Consider the following 25,106-nt stretch of genomic DNA (forward strand, 5'->3'; position numbering starts at 1 on the left):
GCCACGCCCACTCTAACGCCCACAAACCGCCAAAAACTGTCCTTCGCACTTACACTAGCTGAGTAACGGGTATCAGATAGTCGGGGAACTCGACTATAGCGTTCTCTCTTGTTGTGTTTAGATTTGTAGTAGGCTTCTGGTACCTTTAGTTCGGTTTAAATGGAGTTTAAATAGCTTCCAGAATGTTCAAAGCGAAACGCTTTTTGTTCCACTTTCCTTTCAAGCATTGTCCACGCCAAATAGCAAACTTTTTGTGCCGCTCACCAAATCGCCGCGCATTTCTAATTACGAACTCATAATGCTAAGAAAAGCGGAAAATGGGAAATGGGAAAACAGAGAGGCGCGCGCTCAAAGCATAGAGTCAGCGAGGGGGAGAGCTGATTAAAATTTTGCAGCGACTGCAAATTAAAGTGAAAACATTTCGAGGGAGTTCTCTGCTGCACGTGTGTGCAAAGGACATGCCATTCCGCAGGCGCCTGGCGAAAAGTTGATCCTTTACCCGGCCACCCGGCCATCCAGCCAGTGGAGGAAGCCGCACCCAGTCGTAGCCAAAGTCAAAATCCGGGGAGTGGGATGTACGTAGTAGAGGCAACCACATATTGGATAGACCGACCGCCCACATGCACGTCCAAGTTTAACGCAAATAAATTGCGCATTCAGAGCGAAATTAACACGGCTTAAAGGGGAAAAGCGGAAAAGTGGAAAAGCAGGAAAGTGGGAAAGCCAGCCAGAAAGAAGCGCCGAGCTGGGTGGAGCAACCATAACGAAGCTTAAGCGCAAAAATATGTGGGGACCCGAAAAATAGATGGAAAAAGTATACGGAAGGCAGCAAATAAAAACGAAAGCCAAGTGGGCAATATGACTCGCTTTTGCCCGGCGAGTCTCTTCCTTATTTGCTCCGCTTTTTGCTTTTCTGCTGGCATCAGCAGCAAAATGCAGACAGAAACAGGATGCAGGCGACTCCATAACTCACGGAGTCGGGCAAAACGCGCTGAGGATATCCGTTTTGGGCATTCCCATGATTGAGGTTGTCCTCCGTCAGCTGCTCCGAGCTGCAAACTGCTCCTTCGTGTCGCTATTTCTGCCCTGCCTACTTGACTATGCATGGGCCGTGGTGGATTGCGAGTGGAGCTCCTGCACTGCGAGAAAATCGCGTTGTCATGCTGCCTTTATCAGAATTGCCCATTCAAACAGGGCCTTGAATACTTCTCTCAGTGTAAGGCGTAAGACGAGGAACCTTGCGTTTGGCATTTAAATTGACGTATTCCAAAGCTCTGGTTATGTCCATGACTGTCATAAATGTGATAAGGGATGATATGCCCCATCTCAGCTCCCCCCTCCCTTCTGTGGACTGACATTTGGGGCTGGCTGCTTTGTCTTAATTAATAAGTCAATAGCTTGAGAGCTTGAGGCTGGCTGCTTACACCGCCACAACGACGGCATCTGCTCCTCTCCATAATTTAGTTAATGCGCTGCTGAACTGAGGCCGCTGTCAGTAGGTCGTCGATACTCCCCCTGCTTCTTGGACCAGCATTGAGTCACTCCTTTGGCCCGAATCCCAGATACTGAGCTGCTTGGATGCCCAACAAAGTGGGACAGATAGGAGCAATTTGCCTGCGACGAGGTGACAAAGGTGCGCGGTTTCAGGACAAGTGAATGGTAATGGTAGCCATAATAAAGGCAGCTCCTTGTGGCAACATGGATAGGATACCCTGAGGAAACCCTAATTGGATGTGCGCGGAAGGGGTTATTTGGGAGAGCAATCTTCACTTTGTGGATAACTAGATTTACGGGTGTGGAGCACATGACTGGTAGTTTGCCTAGAATGATCCATATTTAAGTCTTATGTGACGCATCAATTGCTTTACAATGTGATGTGATTACCCAACTATCTTAGAAATGATTTATAAGTGATAGCTCAACTATTTTAGAAATGAATCTTTACCTATACAGAATGTAAACTTTGCAGCATATTTCAGTGACAGAAAGATTGATTCGTCTTTCATATATTTTTTATCAGAGAAAACGACATTAGCTAGCTTGGTTGCCTCTTTTGCAGGAAGTGTTGAAAAAGTGGCTGTAATGCTGCCGCTTAATTTCGTTATGAGCCCATGCACATTTGCGCCATTTCGCAACATTTTCATAATGGCGTCGCTTGCTGCAGGCACACACGTGGCCTTTTACTGTGTAAAAGTTGATGTGAATGTGGATGGTGATGAGAATGGGGGGGTGAGAGTGTATGGCTGGATGACTGACAACATCGTTTGGCGGTTGAGTTTTTTATGCCAACGTCGTCGTCGTCGTGACAGCAGCATCACCATCACTAGGAGCAGGAGCAGCAGCATTGGCAAACGGGCCTAATGGCGCAAATGTTCAATAAAGAGGCTTTTAACGTGCGCAGCCCGGCTTCCTCCTCCGATTCTCGCCATCCCGAACTAGACAGGATACGTCGTCGATGCTCTGCAATCTGAGGCCACTCCTCTGGGCCATTTTAGATGCTGCTAGAACGCACTTTATGCCGCCGCACCTCCGCGGAGTGTGAATGAAATGTGAAATGACCCTAGCCACGCTGAATAATACATGGCGTACGTAAAAGCCCGTAAAGTTTATTAGAGAGGGCTCGAAATATTTTTAGCTTGATTGGAACATGCCAGATACAATTAATTTGGACGCGGGCTGCAAAAAAAGGGGCCGCTGTTTTCGCCTGAAATTTGTTTGGAAAATAAACACTCGCATGGCCACACTTTCCCGCCTTGATGGATGTGCCTCCAGTCTCCAGCCTCCAGCACATGGTGCTTTTTGGCTGGCTGTTCCGTAACAAATAGATCTACATATATCTAGCTTCATGAGTTCATTTTTAATTAAAAGCCGCCTATGCGAGGATCGAATAAATGGAATTCGCACGAAAGAGCTGGCACATTTGTGACGCACACAGCAGTTGATAAGTGCCATAAAAACTGAATTTCCAATAAAGAAATTTCAAAATCACACTGCGTACAGCCGAGGGACCCTTCAAACATGCAAATGCCCTGCGCAGCCGAAGAAAGCTTGTGTCATTCAATTATTTCGCTATTAGTTGGTCTTTGTGAGTTCGCCCAGCATTCCCACACGTAGCTGTAGCAGTGGAAATGCTCCCACTCCAGAAACGGGGTCTCAGCATCGGCTATCCACCTTGTGCCTTGTGTATCCGTACTGTGGAGCTGCCCCGTCGGTGGGTCCATGATTAATAAATGCGACACACTGACGACCACAACATTACTGACACCTCCAGAAGGCCAACAGCCGTCAAGGTGGGCTAAGTATGCTGTGGCTTTCCAGCTCGACTCCCCTCTGTTTTTGCTTTGCCCCAAACCACCAGCACACACACACACGCCTAGAAATACACGGACAAAAAAATATATACCCTAATCCACTGAAAAATATATTGCTTGGTGTGTTTGGGATGCAAAATGTGTTGAATAAGACTGTTACTTAAAATATTTTCAGGTATTTTAAGATCTCTTTCGGCAGTTTTTCATAGCAGGAATTTATATTTTGGTGGTTATACTTTGCCGTGTACATAAATATGCAAACTTTATCATGGCACGCAGCTCTTTTGTCACAAACAGGTAGAACAACAAGTACACGTACACATAATGTGCACCAACTGCTCTCAAAAGGCGAACTTGAGTCACAAAGCTGAGGCTAAAATGATATATATGCACACGTGAATACTTCATATTTACGATCAGCCAAAAGGGTATTGTGGTTTTCGCTCATCATTTCGGAAAATTTAATTAATTATATAAAGCTTAAAGTGAGATGAGATTTTTTAAAGAGTTATTAGGCAACTAACTGTTAGGCAATTGCAAACTCAGTCAAAGACTTTTCGCCAACTCATAGTAGGAACTTTTAGAGCTCACTAATAGTTGTGCCAACTTATAAGGCCCATTGAAACCGCACCTAAATCGAAAGGACCTCCTTTATCCCCTGTCAAATCAAATGAAGTAAGATATTTATACGCCTTTATCGCTTACATTCCCTTGCAGATTACAGCATTCAATCAAGCGCAAATTGGCTCAACTAGCAAAAAGGGCACATTTTCGGCCTTGCAAATTCCAATCTTGAAACTAAATGACGCCTGTGTCTGAAACCGAAACCGAGACCCTGCTGCCAAATACCGCAACGCTGGACGCCAGACGACGGCCACAAATTAGCCAGCCAGCCGTAGATTTGCAAGTCTAAGGAGTCGCCCAGTCCACCAGAAAGCAGAACGCAGAAAGCTGAAAGGATCCCTGTTCAAAGGAGTCCTGTTCAAACGAAGGCCGGCCAACACACAGGAGAAACATCAAAAGGAGGAAAGGGAGCACCAGCCAGTTTGACTGCGACTGTGACTGCGACTACGACTATTTTTCGGGAGCGCCAAAGGATTCATTAAAAAACCGCCAACCTGGAACTAATGGAATTAGAGAATATTGTGGCCAATACGGTCTACTTGAAAGCGAGAGAAGGTGAGTGGCTGGCAAGTGCCTTTATTTTCTGGGGAAGTGAATATTTAAACACTTGAGTGCCGACTTTCTTTGCATATATTGCCAATTACTGTCGGTAGACTTCAAGGCAAGCATATACACTATGGCGGTATTTTAGCTTTAAGTTTAGTTCAGGATATTTCAATTTGCCAGTTGAAGAAGCTTAGAAAAGTGGCTTTAATTCAATTCGGGGATATTCCTTCAACTGCTACAGTAGAGCATCTTTGCCTTCGCCAAATTGTGCCTCTTCTTTGAAGAGGGCCGTAACTCAAGTGCTGGAGTGGCCACTGTTGTCACCTGCCATCGATTTTGGCTGCCCCATCCAACGTACTGAGGGGTGGTCTGTTTAATTGGAGGCGCTGAAGTTGGGCTGGAATTTTCGCATCGACAAGGGAGGAAGTGGGGCTGTCTCTGTCCTCGATTGCTGCTCGGGCTGCTCCTGGGTTTTATCTAAAGTTAATGAAGCGTTAAATGTTTGCGCTCCAGCAACTTATTCATTTTCATGCTCCATGGTGCCGGGCTTTAAGTGCTCTATTGGATGGACGCTCCCGCAGATACACTTCACTTCGTTATCGAGGTCACACTTCAATTGCAGGGCCCACGCCTCCGCCTCCGCCTCCGCCTCTTGCTCCTCCTCCTCCTCCGCCAAGTTCAGTGTCATCCCGAGAAACTCCGCCCACATTCCGCGCGCTTTCCTTGTTGCTTGGCGCCATTGTTCTGTTTATTTACAGCAGAGTCAACTTTGGCGATTAGGTTGTGGGAAATTTATGCAAAGTTATGCATTAGACGGAGAAAGAAGTTGGTGCAAGCGCCGCCAGCAAAGGTCACCTTCACTGGGTATTGGTATCTTTGGTATCGTTGGTATCTTGCACATCCCAACATGTTGCATGCCCCAACTGAGTGTATCGTATCCTTTTGCATGTGCCCAATCAAATATTTCATTTTAAATGTTATTTATTTTACTGCCGCCTGGCAGATAGTAAAAGCAGTCCCCCATCTGCCAGATACTTTGGTTCGTTTGGTTCGTTTTCGGGCCGCCTCAACAGATTTAAATGACAGAAACGTGCGCAAAATTTCAATTTGTAGTAATGTAATATTTTAGAGCAGAGCGCCGGAATGGCAATGGGCTATAGAAGCTGCTAGGCAAATGTCTCCGCAGCGGGATGAGCATACACATTTGCAATACATTTTACGAGTCAGAAAGTGAATTTGTCTTCGGGCAGCAGGAAGAGATGAGGAGATGGCCTGAAATGAAGTCGCGCCGCCAACTGCCGGCGGCGGCAACGAGAGGAAAATCCATTGCCATAAAGTTTTTCAGTCCCATTCTGCTATTCTGCAAGTCTGTTTTATTCTGCTTGATTCCTGGTCCGGAAAAGTTCTGGCCCTGCCCGTCATATTTTCCGGCTAGCAAAGTTATTGCTGAATGTTATACTTCAGCTAAAGTATGCGAAAGCAAATGCAAATGTAAGAAGCGGGCTGATTGTTCGTTTCTTAGTCACTCACTTACAAGGACTTATTGCTGTCGGATTGCTGGTATGAAAACTCTGGCATCTCCACGAGATTGCAGGACTTTCGGCGCACTTTGCCAGTCTAGGAAGTACAGCTTCCAATAAGCGCAACTTGACTCATGTGACTTGAGTCTTCCTTAGAAAAAGGGGTAGCTGATCCTTAAACTCATGAATTAAGGGGCGGTGCCAAAATGATTGCTGCCTATCACGGGGCTATTTTTGTTCCATCGAATTGCCCCGTTTAATTTGATACTCAAATGGCATTTCAGCTTGCAAGTCAAGTAGAAGTCATTGCCTGTCACAGAAGGTCTGCAAGCCAATTGTGCCGTATCAGTTTTCAGATTGCCGCTCGTCGCCGGCCTGCGTTGCCGATGCTATCTGCAGTACTTTACTTACATGTGTGGGACCGAATCGGATCGGATCGGAATCGGCATGGGGATTGGGATTGGGATCGGGATCAGGGGTCGGATGTCTGGAGCGACCTACGTCACTCCGCGGAAGCAGTGCGTCACAGAGGCGGCTTATCAGGGCCTCTGGTGGTTCGCTGGTGGTGCAAGTGGTACGATTGTGGTGTGGCAATCCGTGATTGCTGGAAGCCATCCAATGGCTGGAAGGCCACGCCCCTCGGACGACGAACCAGCAGCTGCTGCTGAACAACGTTGTTTTGGCTAATTGAATGCATTCCTTAATGACTGCAAATGCCAAACTGCTTTCCTTTTGTGCGCTGGCATTAGGGAAAATTATGTTTGAATTCTGAGCTGGTCTGTTATTGCTCTGCTCCTCTCTTCCACTAGTTTTCCTTTCTCCTTCGCCAGTCAAGGCTTCTGCGTGGCATTAAAATGACGTCGCATTAAAATGGTTTGTGGTCGACGGAGAGTTGAGGGGAAATTGAGGGGGAAAAACGTCGCCATGGCCGCATAAATTTCACCCTAATACCCGGCCATAATGCTGATTATACCAAGAGGCAGACAGAGCAGAGAGTTGAAATTCAGAAGACTCCACTTCTGAACTCAAGTCGGAATGAAGTGAGATATTTAATTTGGTCCCAGCTCAAAAGTTTGCCGCTGCACTTCAGTTATCAGCCGGACCAAGTGGACCGAGTGCCATAAAGAGTGGAATTTATAGTGCGATAGCGAATTAGAATCCCCTCCAACTAAAAGTGAACAATTAAAGCAGAGTCGCAGAGTCAGAAGCTTATCGCCGAACTGCGAAACAGCAGCCGCAACTTGTTTGGCGGTTTCTTTAGATCTCTGTAGATGTTTTCAGATGTCTTTAGATGTCTCGCGTCCATTTGTGGCTCTAGTTTAGTGGCGGGTAAATCGGCAACCAACGTCAAATATCAAGTACACAGTTTTTGAACTATTGTTTTTCTGTTTTCTTGAAACTCCTTCTACCTGCAGTTGCATTTTCATTATCCGCTTGCACTTTGATCCTATTCCGTGTTCATATTGGAGCGTGTTTGTTTTTGGGAGCGACTGGTGCATTGGCCAACTGGCCATTTGGAAAAGCGGTTCATTGACCGCTGACCAAGTAAACAAGTGAGTGGCCGCCGGCCCCAGCGGAGAAGCACGCGAATTCGTTTCAATTTCAAGTGGTCCCCAGCGGCTGTTCTCTTTATCGGGTGGGTCTAACAAGCCCCAGTTATGTTGTATGTATGTTGAGCAGTTTCGAAATCTAGATGTTAATTATCACACGCAAACCTGGCGAACCAAAGTGGCAGGCAGCTCGCCAGTTCGCCAACTCGCCAGTTGGCCAGTTGGACAGCTCATCAAACCCACAATCTCTGGCAGGATGTGCGCCATGTCCTGGTGGCAAAGGGGGAGCCACTGCGGTCTGCGGTGCCTGTCTTTGCTGCTCTGTGCCCTTTGGCCTTTGGCCTCTGCTTTCTCCATCTGCAGTTGCAGCACGTATCACCCACATCCCCGGGTATCCAGCAACTAATCACGACCAAACTGCGTCTGTGCCCTCGCTCCTCGCCCCTCGCCCTCCGAGGGTAATTGCAATCAAAACGATTGTTGTTTGGCAAATTGAAGACACATTGATTGTTGCCACGCACCACATTCGCCCTAATTGTGTATGCAAAGTGCCACCAATAAAGAGCAGCTGCAAAGAACATGGGGCGTTTAGCTCCCTGAAACTAATTCCTGATATCCGAACAGTTAACATTTCCGCTGACGGGCATAAACAATATTCATTAGCACTTTGACGCGTATAAGTAATGTGCGACTGTCGAGCAGTTGGGGGGTATTTTGTGATCGACAAGGAGGTACCTTACAATTGTGCAATTACAATTACCATCTAAAGAAGTTAATGAGCTAAGTCTTGTTGATATATTGATTCTGTTATCAGTATAATATTTAAATGATGGGCTATTTAAAACAGTTAAGTGCGTTCGGATAGCAGTTATGCCGAAAATTATAGTCAGTTATCACAGCAATGAGTTGAAATGTGCAGCTGTCCTTCGATATGTGTTGATTTGACTCCTTTACAAATGTGTTATATGTGTTGATTTGACTCCTTTACAAATGATACTGTTAAGCTTTGTTGATATACGTATAAGTTTCAATTATCAGGGATTATAAAGCGAGTTTTGCTGTCTCCGTCATGGGAAAATGAATATACCCGTCTGTGGGCGAATGTGGCACTCATATGATGCAAACACATCTAGCCCAGAGAATACCATGTCTGTTTCAGCGTCGGTTTTTATTTGTTGCGCTGCCGCTGTGGGAATCCAAGAGATTGCTTTTGCAAAACCGGTAGCTGCTGCCGGGGGAGTTTCAAGCACAGATACTCAGATAGTCGGACACAGATACTCGGATACAGATACTCGGATACAGATACAGATACAGATACAAACTGTTTTTGACGTAGGCAAACGGCAATAATCAGAACGGCAAAGCAACAATAAGAAATAACATCGAAACGTCGACCCCCGAGGTTCGAGAATCGAATCGCTGTATTAAGTGACGCGCTGCTTCGTCAGCAAATGAATATTTAATCGGAATATTTAATCGTTTTGTCGATGGAGCGCACACGTAGTAAGCGAAATATGAGTATTCAAATCATTTTATTTTCTTTTTTTTTCTTTTTTGGCATAGAGGTGGTCCATTTGTCTTCGTCTCGCCCAAATGTTTGAGCTCCCTCCTAATTGATTGAAATGGATATTTATGATTGCATATTGTCATCAAATTGATGGCGTTTCATGCTCCGCTTTTGCTCATCTGATTAAATCTAGTTTTGAACTCAGGAATCCCATTATGGAAAATCACCGCTGGGAATCCCCGACCTCATCAGGCTCGCTTGGCAGACCCGTTGTGAAAGCTCCCTGATTTCGATTAGAACTTGCCCCTTTCACTGCCATCTTACCACATGAAATATCGCTATCGCGTAAGGTAATACGTTCATACATGTACATACATGCGGGGAACCGCAGAGGAAACTGCGCCAGGTGGCAGGTGGCAGGTGGCACGTGGTGACCCAGTAGCAGGAGCAGCTGTGACCCCAACATGCTTAAAAATGCATGCACTAATGACCGCAGAGACGACCGGTTCATGTACACACAATTCCGATCCTGCGACAGTGTTTGTTCCATGCTGGCCATTGGCCACCGGAGCGTATGATTAATGTTTTAAAATTTCATGCGAGAATAACCGGAATTGGAAATAATTGAATCACTATGCGGGGACCAGAAATCGAACCTAATGAAGTAAACAATACTTTTTTGACGGGTTACCTTTGCTTCGCATTTCCAACATTTGGTAATAATTCTCTTTCTTTTATGAATGCTATCTGTATAAACACTGGGCTTCCTGATTGCTGGCCAATAACAATTTCCTACGCACTTCATTACTTTTCAAAGGCATACATCATGTCGAACCCAAAATGCTTGCAAGCTATCACATTTTAAATATAATTTATTATGCTGGTCTACTATAAAAGTACATACTATATGGATGGATACCAGCATGTGCACACCGTTTTACCTGTATCTTTTGAGCTTGACACACGCTACCTGTTCTGTAGAGGGGGAGGGGGGAGGGGGAAGGGGGAGGCGTGCGGATTATATACAAAATAAATTGGAATCTATTCACTTTGGCTGTCGGCTATGCCCAAAATAAAATGAAAAGCAAAGACGCCGCCGGCGGCAGCTGTTGCTGCCCACTGACGGGCGACACAGATCGGCAAACAGTCGGATTTATACATTATATAGACGAATATAGTCGGGGAGACTCGGACGGACGGACAGATGGACGGACAGACGGATGGATGGACCGATAAGCAAGGCGACTTAAGCGCCATTAGCCTGCCACGAGCCCACGTCCACATCCACATCCACGTCTACGGACACTGGAGTCGGTGGGGAGCATAAAGCAAATTTATTGATTGTTTTGACAATTAATTTTTTATACTGGGCATTATTTATATGGGGTCGTGAAGGGAGGGAGGCACAAAGGCAAAGCCCGGCGAAATTCCATGCAAAATGCTTTTTATACTTATACTTCTGATATTTGTTTACGCTCCCCTCCACTCCTCTCCTCTCCTCTGCTGCCAGCTCTAATTTATTTTTATTATGTTGGATTCTTGTTTTAATTTGCCAGCGGGAGTGCGAGGGAAGTGCGAGGGGGGTGATGCTGCAACAAGCGTGCCAGACTCATAAATTAAAAGCATCAAAAGTCGAAAAGTGACGGCAGTTGCGAGGGATTTTCATGTAGCACTGTGGCGCTGGGCGGAGTAGCTATCCAGATTGTGATTAATTTGTCGGCAAGGCAACGCGACGTATGCGCAATGCACGCAAATGCCAGCCGACAGACAGAAAGTCTGGGATTGGAATAGGGATTGGGATTGGGATTGGGATTGGGATTGGGATTGGGATTGCTGCTCTTCTGGTCAAAACAAGCAGATCCCGAGGATAAATCGCCTATTTGTCTTTGTTAGGCAGAGGGGCCCAGTCCTTCCCAGGACCTTCCTTATGATTGATGTCCTTCGGGCGCAGTGCGTGTTGCCTGCTTTTGGGCGCTGTCGCCTGTCATTTTACGAGCACAGGAACAATGCCAGAAGTGAGCCACTGAGCTTGGACTGCGTTAAATAAAAATAAACGCCCATAGTTTGCAGAAGGGAGAGCCTGCGTCCCGCCTCGAAAAGCGGGGTTTTATGTCCCGGCATAAAAAGAGGCAAAGAGGCGCCTGAGGAGCCTGAGGAGCAACGGATCTTGGCATATTTTATGCTTTTATGCTGTCGTCTGTCATGAAAACGTAAGTGTCGCACTGAAAATTTTTGCTGATGAAAGCCAAGTGAGTTATATGGCACACTGGGCTGCTGGGCTGCTGAGCTGCTGAGCGGCGGAAAATCGATAAATATTTATTTGGCTTACTTTACGATTATGCCCGTAGGCTCACCTTTGCGTAAAGGTGTGTCATTCAAGGAGCTTTGCAGGGATTCGTCCTTGATCATTTGCTGATTTAACGAAAGTGGCTTTATACACTGGGGATTCAGTGCGCCAGTTGCCGACCACTGTGCCAATAGGGTACTGAACAAATTTCTCTACTGAAATGAAATGAATCTCGTGTTGCTGTTGCTATTGCTGTTGCCTCGGCTGACAACGTGTCGTATGCGCAATTTTGCCATATAAATGACAGCATTTCAGGTTTATGGCAGTTTGCGATTCTCACGCGCGCTTCGCATATCAATTTCAATTCAATTTTTGACAGCATACAACGCATCCATTATCCATTGAGCTGCAGAGTGCCGAGTGCCTTGTGCCGAGTTGCAGTAGTGGCAACTTTAATTTCTAAAATGCAGCCAGTCTGGGTCTTTACACTTCATTGGTTGCCAAATGTGCCGGCAACTTGAAATGTTGTCAGCGGCAGCAGCAACAATTCCCCAAAGCAAATAAATAAATGTCAACGGCAAATGGGGAAACCAAACCAAAGGTAAGCCGCTCGCTTTTTGCTGCTGAGGCTTAAAAGCAATTATAAAATGCAGCGACAGCTAAATAATACCAAAGTAATGAGTGTGTGTCTGTGTGGGGGCCAGCCAGAGATTTTCAATTCAATTTCCATTTAGCATTTAACATTTAAATCGCAGCATAAACACAATGCACAATACGAGTAATGCACTGCGCCGAGTGCTGATTCTCTTTGCTGTTTGCTGCCCACATCCCATATCTCACATAAAATGTTGTTCGAATTGATTTTATTTATTGACGGGCGACGCGAGAATTGCAAATGCAATTTCAATTAAACCGTTGATGCCACAAAAGCTGACGAGTTTGCAGTGCCAATTGAAATCGGACACAGCACAGCACAGCGCAGCTTATTGTTTATTTGGTGCCTGGGTGGCCGATTGTTTGACTTGGCTTCACAAGCACTTGGTCCCCAGTGACATGCAGCCGCCATAAAAATGGCCAGCTGACATCAGATCATCAGCCGAGGAGTCTCTACAAAAGGATTTCGCATCCTAAACACGAAGTCCGAAGGCTAGTAAAGTTAATTAATGCCCAATCAATCTGTTTCTCCCTGTGCACTGCACTGCAGCACAATCTCAAGACATAAATAACTTTAATAACCACAAGCATCGAGCTAATCGCCACTCGCATGGCTTATGTGTATTTGGTATTTGCTGGTCCTTTGTTTATCTATGCATTACACATGAGTGATACACAGCATTACATAACACATTACAGCCAACAGCAGTAAAGATTCCGGCTTTTATTGCGTTATTAATTCCCAGAGATGACGCGCAAGAAGGACACTTAAGCCAATGTGCAATGTGAAGCCAAGTCGATTGCTGATAGATTGGGATTTACTTCAAACACCATTATTTGCCCTGCAGCTTAGCTTTTTACTTCTGCCCATATGCCAAATATGGCTGGTAATGTGGCCATAATTTCCTGGAGTGTAATTATTTCCGCCTTGCGGCACTGGAAGGCATCTAATTACATTTCCAGGATCTTGGATGTGCTAATGGTGATTGCACTCTCTGCACTTTCTGCTGGCATAGTATTGCGCATTTTGTGGTGTCGCTGTTCCCCCAACCAACGCTGCGTATGAGCAATGCCTGAGTGCCAGGCATTTGGTATGCGCATTTAATTATAATTACTACTTACAAGCTGCCTAATGCGCTCAACGCGATTGGCGTGTGTACGGATGGGATGGAATGGAAAGAGATGGGATGGTATCCGGATCGGGATGGGCACCCTTATATCATATTATAACGAAGAGCATAAGCCGCTTGAGTTGCATTAGAATGGCAGTACGGCAGAATGCCGCCTTCGACGACTGTCAACTGGCTTTTGTTGCTGTCACTGCATTCTGGCATTCTGGCATTGCACATTCGCCATTGTTACTCGACAGCCACCGCCTGCTGATTGTTTGACTGAGTGGTTGAGTGGTTGGGTGGTTGGGTGGGTGGCTTTGCGACTTGGGCGCTGGGCTTGTCAACTAAAAATAACACACCCACATGAGCGAAAACCGCCGAGTGCTTGGCGATAAACAATGACATTCGCTCAGCTTGATAAGTCGCATTTTTTGCCTTTTCAAAACGTTTAACGTTTCTGCCAAGACATTTATTTTCGTGCGCTTGCTTCTATTTATACTGCTCTATGCTGGCAATTTTCATTAATCGCCATTTTCAGAAATCTAAATACAGGCTACTGCAACTCCTGCTCATCCGCGAACTGCCGAGAAGTCAGACATGCAAATTGTCAGCCGGTGAAAGTGAGAGAAAGAGAGAAATGGCAGCTTTGGCAGGTTTTATTGGCCAACCCGTTAGATGACGACCAGCCGGCAATTCGACCATCCATCAAAGAAACGGCAGCAAATCGCTGGTTTATGATAACTAAATGCAAATGGAAATCAGCAGGCTGCAGTCGAATGGGAAAACGAGCCCGAGCCAAAGTAAATAACAAGCATCGATCATGTTGTTCGCCTGTCAAATGAGCTGCCAAACAAGGCCGCTTAATGTGGGAATGCGGCATGTGTGTTTGTTTTTAGCTGTTAAGCTACAACAGCCCGGCCAGAGCAAACATTTATCTATCTATCTATCTATCGAGGCCCAAACGAACTCAACCTGGCTGCAATGGAATCAGATGTTTGGCAAAATGTAGAGCGTTTAATTGACTGTTTGCTCGGCTGTAAATTGCAAGTCGCAAGTCGCAAGTCGCAAGTCGCTGCGAATCGACTTCAGTCCACTCGACTGCAATTAATGTCAAGTCAGCGGACACTGATGAGCCGCCAATGAGGGCAACTAATAAAATTCATTCATAAATAATTCAATGGAACACACAGAGGAGCTCAAATTCGCCGTGTCAATTTATAACAATTTCGCAGGCGTTGCTCGCTGCTCGCTGGTCGCCTTAATTGATTTGTTTTGCACCCAATAGCGAGGCATTCGTTTGTTTGGCATTTGAATGTTTGAGCGACGAGCCTTGCCAAATTGCCATAGATTGAGAATAATTGTATGTCGTCGTCCGTCTGTCCGTCCGTCCACCAAAATCCCGACCCGACCCCGTTCACCCGTGTTATCAGTAGGCGGAATCCACGTCTGCTCCGCAAGTCCATCCATCACGCAATCTTCTATCTCGGCCATGTGCCCGGCTAATGAGCAGCCCGAAATAGAAAAATACTCGAAAATTGTACATGCAAATCCAGACTGATAAAATGGCCCAGATAATTGCGATTAATCTGCCCGCTCCGCAATAAGCCCATTATGCCACAAAAAGAAAGCACATGATCCGCCGCCGGACGGCATTGCCCTTAAAGTCGTTTCTAAAGAGCTTCCATGGCAACAGCTGCACACTTGTTCGATGGTACATTACTCGAATGTTGTACAACTGCAAATGCAACCATATGTGCAACAAACAGCGGCACCAACCCTATTATTTTCAAAGAAAGTGTTCCTTTTTTTTAATCAGAAACACTTCTTAGAAAAGTGGGTATAATGTTTGAGTTGTCAAGTAAACTTGTGGGAAATATTTACTCTTATGCAAAGTATGTGCGTGAAAACAATACTTAAGTACAATAATACTTGCTACAAAATAGACTATCATTTTTAATGGGTATTTTTGAGTCTGAAGCCTGTCTTCCATGTTCAAGAGTGTTGGGTACACCACACATAGCGTTGTTGAACATTTTTCTATGCAACCTAATACTTTTCCAGCAGTTGCACACACACGCGGAATTATAAAACAAAAAGCAATATAAAGGAAGACCGAAATAAAAGCCAATGGCAATTAGACGGCAAACAAGTTTGCAGGCCAAGAGCCAGTCTATATGTACTGTGTGATGGCCTGAAGTAACGAGTTGGCTGAAAGCGAGTGGGAATTGAAAAGGGTCGACGCCTTTATAGCCAAATGATACTTGGATTGCAGTTGATTAAGAGCAGTTGTAGTTCTCACATTTTAAAATTCATTTAGAATGTCTAGTTTTCATTTGAAAACAGCCATGTATACCTTGTTTATATAGTGCATGGGAATTCTGTGCAGAACGTCACTCAAACATAGCATCTGATTTGATCTTGATGCTTTTCACTCACATTTCCGGCGATGCACAAACTGATTGCTGCCCTGTTGCCAGTTGCAGTTGCCTGTTGCCAGTTGCCAGTTGTCCAGAGCAGAAGGCGAAAACATTTCGAAAATTCATTGCCGGCGCTGGAATATGCAACATTTTGACAAATACTTTGACAGCTGAAATGCAAACGCCGGCTGGCTGGCAGCAGCAGTTGCTTTTGTTTGCCACACAACCAGGCTAAAACCCGATGCTCCGGGTGCGTTGGCCAAATCGCATTTCAAGTTCGAGTATGGATATGAGTATGGGTATGGGTATTATGGGTATGGGTGTCTGGGCATTTCAGCATTTCGGTGTTTTAGTATCAAATCACGACACGAACAGCACGTACTGTGTTCGTACTGTCAGCGCTGGGCAGAATTATTTAAATTATGTACAAACTACACTTTGGCAAAAGTTGTAATGCGAGACACGCGCCATGTGTCGCTATTGTTTTTGCTGCTTTTGCTTTTTGCCAGGCCGTGCAATTTGCTATTGTGTGAAAAGTTTTTGGCCAAGAACTTTTTCGGCATTCTTGGCCTGCCTGCCTGCCTGCCTGATTATCTGTATTTTTGTATTTCTGTATTTTTGTATTTTTGTGCGCCTGGTGAATGGCAAGGAAATTGCACTTTAATGCCTAGAGAATGGCGAGAGGAACGTGCAATGTCTTTGATCCAATTTGCAATTCCAAGTGCCGACCTCTTCTGCGGCGTTCCGTAAATGTTTTTGGAGAAAGGCCTCAGAGACTTCTTGGGTGTGATGGGTGGACGGCGAGCATTTGCATTACAAATTCCTTTTAAGCAGGCTTTTACTCTGCCTGGTTTTATTTCATTTAATTATCAAGAAGACGAGCAACTCAAATTTCAGAAGGGAATCCAGGAAGGAGGCGAGCAACGGATGAAGGTCCTTCCAATAGGCGGCAACAGCAGCCTTTGATGTGTTGCTCGTCCTTGACGTAGCCACGTGGAGCTACGTGGAGCCGTGTCCTCCGCCCTGCGACGCCCATCGAAAGGTCAAAGTCCTTGGCAACACTTGTCGGAGTTTAAGGCCAAAAGGCAGGCAGTCCGCCATTTGCACCAAATTGTCAACCATCGAAACGTCGCAATGGTAATGAGTTCAACCGCGGCACACGCGGCGTATGATTAATCAAATGGGAGGTGGGCAAGAGTCGCAGCGAAACTGAATACGTTTTATTGATTTTCATTGTTTTTTGCATTTTTCCATTTTTCACTTTCGCGGTTTTTTACAGAAATTTAATAATAACAAGGCGGATTTTGGCATTTGTTTGCCTTTGTGTTTATTGTTTATTACAACATCGCAAAGCGAATTTATCTATGGGAGGGATTTGCTCGGCTGCTCAACTAATTTCGCGTCGCTTGTACTCGCTTAATTATGGCCAACGAGCAGATGCCAAACATTGTCACATGGCCACCATGATGCATGCTTTTATTATTATTATCATTACTATGACCGCTGTATATTCGCATGGCACATTCTTTTTGTGTGCGTGCCCGACAAGGTTAATACAATTTGCTGGCCAATTGCCCTTGGCCAACGGGGAGCATAAAGGTCGGCTTGAAGTAATTACGAGTGATGGCAGAGGGCCAATTTTCCTAGATAAACTAATTTAACCGAAAATCAATATTAGCCCGGGCAAAATCAACAAGCCCAGTGAGAGTCGAAACTGCATTCTTCATCTGATTGCCGACGCAAAAAGTGTTTGGAAAACATTTAGCAACGCAAAAGCGAAAGTGCCGAAACCGAACGACGGGGCGACGGCAGTGTTGGCCATAATTTCCGTTTCCGCAATCAAAAAGGATACTAAGGACATTTCCATGGCAGAGAAAAAGGAGCGGAAAGGAAGCGTCGCTAGACACACAAAGTCAGAGCAAAGTGTTGAAGGGCCAAAGGAGAGCTGTTGCTGTTTATGATTAAAGCCGGAAGTTGGAAGTCGCACTTGGCTGAACTATTTATAAATACGGTTTATGGAAATGCACGGATTTTAAATTTCTATTCAAGACTGTTAGTTAAGCAAGCATTTTAGTTGCTATTCCCTCTCTCTTGCATTTAGTTGCCGAGTTTCGAGAGTTTTGCTTCAAGGATTAGTTTTTTACGTTTTCTATCCAATTAAAGTCAGCTGACATTTCCCCAAAGTTTTCCTAAACCAATTACATCTGAAAGTTGCTGCTAAAGTTTTCATTTTATTAAATAGTTCGTCTTGTAAATTTCAATGCAGAGTAAAGTTCTGTCTGTTTCCATGCTCTTTGCACTGCGCTGCAAAAATATTTACCAATATTCTTTTTACAACTGAAAATGTCGTTAACTTTGCACACAATCTGTAGAGAGAAAAACGCACACCTGAGTGGCCGAAATCAGTTTAGGTAGAAACTAGATACCAGATACTCAGATAGATAGTCAGAAGTCAGAGGGAAATTGAAACGGCTGTTGGGCAATCAACTCTTGAGCTTAATTGGCAACTTCTGCTAGCCACAAACGCAGCCAGCTAAACAATTGTGTTATTCTGAAAACAACAATTATAATTGCCGGGCAATTTACGCAAGAAATGAGAATTCAGCCAGACCCTTTGCAAATGGAAATTTGCTGGGAAACTTAAACTTCCCAAGCTTGGAAACTGGCTGCGAAGTGGGGAGAGGCGGAAAGAGAGCATGAAATATATTTTCAAATACAATGTCACAGGAGTCTAAAAGCAACCACAGCCAGCAGGTTCAGCCTTCAGCCCTTGAGTTTGCTGCTCGACTGATGCTGCTGTATGTACAAGTATATGTATGTATATATAGGGAATGTGTAGTGTAGCCACCCAACCACCTAACCAACCACCCACCAGGGGCACACACTCGTACACGAGAGGCTAAACTTATGTGCGGGTATATATAAATTCGAGGAGGCAAACCCACCGACCCACCAACCCACCAACCCACTCAAACATGCAGCGACAATTTCCTTGAGTAGGATGCGAGTTTTCCTTTTTTAGTTTTTACTTTCCTCTCTGCTCGTGCAGTTTTTATGGCAGCAAAAGCAATGGCAACAGCAACAGCGTCAACGACAGCGAATTATTATAACGAGAAATGCACTTGAACGTTGCAGCCAGGATATATTATGTATTATGTGCCATGTATTGTGTGTATTCTGGAAACTATGGCACTCGGGGGGCTAAGTGAAAAGCAGGGGGAATGCAGAGTGCGGGATTCAAAGGGTTTGGCGTGAAATGAACCACGCTCGTAATACTAATTTAATAAATTAAAAAACTTTCAAGTAGTTGTACAAGTTTTTCCCACTTTTCTGCTGGCCGCGACTGGAAAACTATAATGAGTGGCATAAATGTCGCCATAGAATTCATTTCACAACTAATAAGTCTAGTATGAAATGGAAATGGAAAAAAGGGGTTCTTATTTAATCAACTAAATGTTTTTCACTCGCGTTCGCTAAAGGCCACTATACGTACTATACCCTCTATTCCAAATCCGCATTGTTTCCTCTGCAATATTAATGCCGGAATTCAAAAACATTTCAATTTCATTTGATTTTCAAATCCCACCCACATCCGCCGCCATAAAAGCGACCACATCATTTATTTACAGCCGACGTCACGTAGTTGCCTCTCTATTTGCAAAAATCCATTTCGCAAGTTCAATCCAGAAGCAAAAGGAAAAATATATCAATTTCGATGTAAAGTCTGGCGCAGTGCGCCTCACTGCCAGCAGTGCGGATGATGTTTTCCTCCAACAGCTCGAACAACAAAGCCAAACCGCACTGTTTTCCACCGTTTTCTTTTTTTTTTGTTTCAGGTAGTGAAGGTAGCGAGGGCGTGGTCACTCCCCCCTGTTCATGTTTGCACAATGCTTTCGGGCCTTTGAGTCCCGCGGCGGTTGCACAAACTATTTACCAGCCCAGCCGGCCATGTCAAGTCGGTTGTTGGTTGTTGGTTGTTGGTTGTCGGTTGTCGGTTGTGTCAATGTTTGCAGTTCTGCACTCACCGTTCGGACTTTAATTAAAAGCAGAATCGCAGAAGATGTGCCCGGCCTTATCAGTTCTTATATTGCCCATTAGGACAGCAGCCAGACTTAACCGACTGTGACCGAACCAGACTTATCCTGGCAGATCCAGGAGGGCCATTGTCTCTGGACATTCGCAGGTAGCTAGCAACTCACTCGGGTGCCATTACGCATACGCAGTGTGGTGCTTGAGCACGCTTCCTCGGCCATGTTTACGTTTCGTTTATTGTGCGTTTTACGACATCATGTGCGCCATATAAACGGAATGGTAGAGAACGCAACGGTGTGAGCCAGTTTATGCCCATTTATTGGCCAAGAAGCGCGACTAAGACGCAATCAAAAGCGGAACTCAAACTCAAAGGTGGGACAACGCTGCTCGGCCACTTTGTTTTTGAATGAATAAATTAGGGCTCGTATGTGCATCTTAACTTGATACGTTTGCTTATGGCGGGCAGGACGTGCAGAGGACATCAAAGGACACGCTCACATGGAATGCGATGTTGGGGCTCTCACCCAAACTTTTCCCCTTTCACCCTTTCTCCCCTGAAATACCAAATCAGTAGCCGGGCTTAGGCCATTTCTCGGGCCATTTGATGTGGGGTCCTGGCGGATTTAAGAAGGTCTAATGACGGCGCCAATGAATCAACTTTCCGTAATAGTTTGCCCTGCCAGTTAACTGTTTTCTGCACTCCGACGAAGCCATTAAAAAACGCCCACAAACGGCGCCATTTCTGTGTCTTTCGAGGGCAAATGAAGCAAATGAAGGCTGAAAGACAAACGAGGCGGCAAATTGTGTGTCCCAGGTTTCCAGTTGCAGGCGAAGTGGCAGCGAAATAAAACAAATTAATATTGCTAGGCAATAAAATATTTTACAACGCTTCCCGTTGCTTTATGACCCGTCCAGACTAGTTTAACTATTGCCTTGCCCAGCTGATGTCCAACCAAAAAAAAAAGCGGCACAAATAAAGTGTAATTCTTTTCGTTTTGGTTTTTATCTCCAGGCGCGGATGTGTGTTGGCCACTCGAGAAAGAATTCCGACGCTTTCGATGATGCCATTTGTGTAGCCACACTTTTCGCTTTTATGCGTGTGTGCTTGGAATTTTAATGAAAGTATTTCAGTTTCTCGAGCGGAATTTTCATTTTGTAGCTACACACAAAACAATTGCTGTGCAGTGAATGTTTGCTTAAAACAATCCAGTTGCAGGTAAATAAATATATTTCGTGTGTTTCGCTCATTCTGGTGCTGTATTGTACCAAGAGGATCCGCTTCTAATATTGGATTGAAGTTAATTAATTGGGCCTGCTCTCTTTCCTTCGGCGAGCATTTCTGGTTTCAGGCTCCTACATTGCACTATGGGGAATTCGACCTGTTTTTTTGGCATAAATTAATATCTCGTAAAATATTTAAGATACGATGATAATTTTTTTGTCTATTCTTATACACACCTTTACAATCAATTTGGCAAAGTGGGCGTATCGCCGCCTTCGAACAACCGCCCACATCAGCCCCCCGCCCCCCTATCCTTACGATTTTTTTTTTTCTACCCAATATATTCTTCAGCATCTATTTTAACGTTGAAAAATAAGAAAATTTTATTTTTTATTTTTGTTCGTCATAAGGCCAGAGCCGTTTCAGTAGTAGTTTTCATATGATGTTCAACGGTCCTTGCCTTCCGTCCAGGCCGGGTATTATAAATCTTTTTATTTCATTTATTTTTATTTTTCATTTATGCAAAAATGTTTTATGAAACATGCCATAAGTTACCTTGATTAATTTCAAGAAGACTGTCGTCGATATGCCCAACAATGCGTGCGCCACGCTACTAGGAGGGCCGCATTGAAAATTGAGAGGTTGCTACCTAATAATTTAATTTTCGCGAAAAGTCGCAAAAATTCGCAAATGAAACCTATGTGTTCTAAATAGGGAATTAATCACTCTACAGCATGGACTAACACACTTACTAAACAAATTTGAACAATTTTTTAAAACCCTACTCAAAGTTGAAATTTTATTTTGAAAGTTGGACGAGAACATCACTTGATAAATATACAAATTGTTAAGTTTACGCGCACGAACTAAGCAACATATTAGTAGAAACACATAGTACACACCTCAAGAATGAGTATACATTTCAAATTTGACGGGTTTAGGCCTTGTGGTTTAAGAAATATTAATTTTAGTAAGCACTAAAAAAAGAAGCTCTCCGATGGCATGTGCTTTGTGTTTGCAACAGCTGACTTTATAGCTGTTAATTTTAACAGTGGACTGTTAATTTAACATTTGCGTTACAGATTATAAATCTTTGATCAATTCTTAATATGTTAAAAAAAAAAATTTCAAAATTTGAAACACTTTAAAAAATACATTTATGCCAAAAAAACAGGTCAAATTCCCCATAGTGCATTGCCGTAATAAAATGCCGTTAATAGCCGTGGCCCTCCATTAATTGCTCCTGAATTTGGGTGGATTTTTGCCCTAGATCGATTTATATATATATATATATATACATATATATGTGTATGTGTACCTGATGTAATTATTTTATCACGCATTTAATTAGTTGGACAGTCGCGCGCCACAAGGTTGAATGTTCAAAGTGCCATTATGTGCATTCCGTGCGTCGCTCCTCCCCCCGCCCCGCCCTTCGCGACCTTGAGGGGGCGGGGCATTCTATGGTGGGACTGGAACACAGACTGCAGCCCGCAATTAAGTGCCTTTGGCAATCAAAGGCCCATTTACATGCATTTCATGTGGCAGCGTCTGCTTTTATTTCCCTCCCTCCTGCGGATCCGCCTCCTCAATCGACCACCCAGTGAACCACTGCCACTCCTGCACCACCTTCCACCTACCAAACACCACCCAACCACCGGTGGGGCAGAGGCGTCAGGCGACTGCCAATCAACTTTTCGATTGCCGGCGGCGCAACTTTTACGGCTTTTTATTGTTATTTTGAATTTTTATGGGTTTTTAACAGTAATAATTAATTTAATGCGCGCTTCGCTGTAGGTAAATCGGCTCCCCGATTCGCTTTACATTATTATTTCCATTGCCTCAGTCTCAGTTTCAGTCTCAGTGTTTGTTTTGCATTAGCGAATGTGTAAAAACGGCTGTCGAACATTTTGCTGGCTGTTTTCGTTTTCGTGCATGTTTTGCCTGCGAGGATGTCACTGTTTTTCCATTCGCGGTGACGCTGAACTTTTAACAACCAAAACCCAGACGGGCAGCAGCCAGCAGGCAGCCAGATACAAATGAGAGGTTAAGTGGGGGAACAGCAGGATTATCCACTCATCTGCCGTATGAGCAACAGCTAGACTTTCAAATTACTTTTAAATGTATTAAAGAGGAGTACTCACTCACTAAAGAGGCTTTATTCACTTTGAGCATGCACATTTCCATTGTCGATTCCCTTGGCCATATCTCAGGTTACTCCTTCACTTACTGGACTTCGCCGCCCCATTAGAGATTTCCCCAGTCAATCGACAGCCTTCTGCGATGGCTCCCCAAGGACTTTGGCCGTGAGCTTATTAGCACGCACTTAACCTTGGCCAAAATGGAGGGCTGGCCATAAATAATTGCAACTAACAGTTGGTGGCCGCCTCTCGGTTTTCGCCAGTGCTCGCCAGTGAAAAATGACATCGAATTACGCTGAGACGAGAGATGGAGACAACTTGGCACTTATAAATTGTGTCACATACTTCTTGGCGTCCAGCGGGAAAATTGATCATAACAATGGCGAATGGAGCGTCTTCGTTTTCGTTTTCGAGCTCCATAAAACCAAAAACTTGGACCAAAAACTTCTAATGCGAATCCATAAATCAGCGAGTGTTTAATGTAAACAGCAATTTCTTTCATTTCGACGGTCCAGTGTCAACTTGTTGAGTCGTAAATAAAGGGATGGCGACCACGTCCTCGTGATGAGTACTTATCCCTATGCTCATCCTGCCGCATCCTGGCGCTGGGTTTTGCGTCCGAGGCACTCAATTAGATGGCATCCAGGCGGCCATTGCAGTTGGCAGTCGCCTCTGCTCGCTCCTCCGGCTGACAAATTGCATTTGTAACCGCTTGACTTGGTTGGTTGGTTGGTTGGTTGGTTGGTTGGTTGGTTGCTGGTGCTGCAAGGGTGCAAGGGTGCAAAGCGAAGCCCAAGATGGGGACGCTATTTTTCTTATTGATTGGTTTTAATTAGGAAAGCCATCAACCGCAAATTAGCCTTGCGATGGCTTCATTAATAAGTTTTTATAGCACTTTCCACTCTCCATCCCACTCACCGCCCATTACTTTTGTTTTGTTTTTCTTTTCTTTTCTCTTTTCCTTTCTATTACACATCCACATGAAGCTGAAAGCCAAGCGCTCACTTAATGCGATTTATTTGTTTTGAAAATGTTTCCTTGACTTTCGCCCGTCCTCCTGCAAGTTTCGCAATTTCGTAGTTCATTGAGATGCGGCGTTGTTTCTGTTTTTACGCCTCGCCAAATAAATGCCGAGAACTTAACAAACTTCTTTGACGTCGGTGGTCAGAAGCAGGCAGTCCAAGAAAGTTCCACTTTAAAGAGCACTAACGACTGCGATGGCATTTGAGAATTCCGTTTGATATACTGCCAATCGAGATCCTTGAATTTAATAAACTGAATATATATGCTAGGCTTGGCATTATAATCCCATAATCCCACACATTTCATATTTGCTCATTGCCCGGGTCGCTTCTGTTGGCTAATTGTTACTTGGCCAAACTTCGGTGAGCCCCTCGAACGCTCTTCGCTTCACTTCGCTTTGCTTCAGCACTTGGAACTCGGCGCTCAGTGGCGCCGGCTTAGGGTTAACTTTTCCCTCTTCCGAAACTTCAGCGGGTAATTTCATTTAGCTAAGCGCGCAGAGCAACCTCATCCTCCAGGTGCTGGTGGTGGAGGTGGTGGTCCTTCATGGAAATTACGACTGCTGCCGCTGCTGCTGCTGCCCTTCAAAGTTTGCGAGTTTATTTTTGCATAATTGCACTGAGACTAAATTAAATGCTCACGCACTGGGGGATCCTTCGTCAGGGAAACTTTAAGCCTGGCCAAAACTTTTGCCACCAGACTGTTGCCAGCATAAATAAGTGGCTAATGCTCTGTGGCCAGACAAGTCTGTGTATGCATTCGGCGTTCACAGTCCCAAAGAACGAATGTGTTTGCAGCAGTCCAAGTCCACCCACCCAGGCAGTCCAAGTAACGCCAAAAACACTCCTACTTTGTTGTAAATGGCCGTGTGCTCCTTTGATCAATGTGTAGCATACTTTTCAGAGCACAGAAGAGGATGGTCAAGCTGTTCGGCTCATATGACGAATGTTATGAATATAGTGCATACAAATTAAACTAATTTCTAAGTGCAATTAACTGGAGTATTATTGGAACACATTTGCTGAACCATTACCGGATGTTGCTATTAGTACGACCACGACTGTGACTATGCGTTGGGCATATTAACCCAGTTTCCTTGACTGGCTGTGTTGCTGTTTCACCCGCTCCATCCGCTTCCGGGCGCACATTGTTGCGAACTC

General features: G+C 44.7%; 1 protein-coding gene across 2 annotated transcripts in view; it reads left to right on the forward strand.

Moving 5' to 3' along the window:
- The window catches only part of LOC6539008 (G protein-coupled receptor kinase 2), a 52,550-nt gene that overhangs the window by 21,821 nt on the left and 5,623 nt on the right, over positions 1–25,106 (forward strand). For both annotated transcript variants that reach the window (XM_015193676.2, XM_002099474.3), the window contains one exon: positions 4,029–4,490. In XM_015193676.2, the coding sequence (XP_015049162.1) occupies positions 4,439–4,490 (52 nt within the window). In that variant the 5' untranslated portion in view covers positions 4,029–4,438. The remainder of the gene's footprint in view (positions 1–4,028; positions 4,491–25,106) is intronic.

The sequence above is a fragment of the Drosophila yakuba genome, chromosome 3R, assembly GCF_016746365.2.
Source record: "Drosophila yakuba strain Tai18E2 chromosome 3R, Prin_Dyak_Tai18E2_2.1, whole genome shotgun sequence".
In the NCBI taxonomy this organism is placed as follows: Eukaryota; Metazoa; Arthropoda; class Insecta; order Diptera; family Drosophilidae; genus Drosophila; species Drosophila yakuba.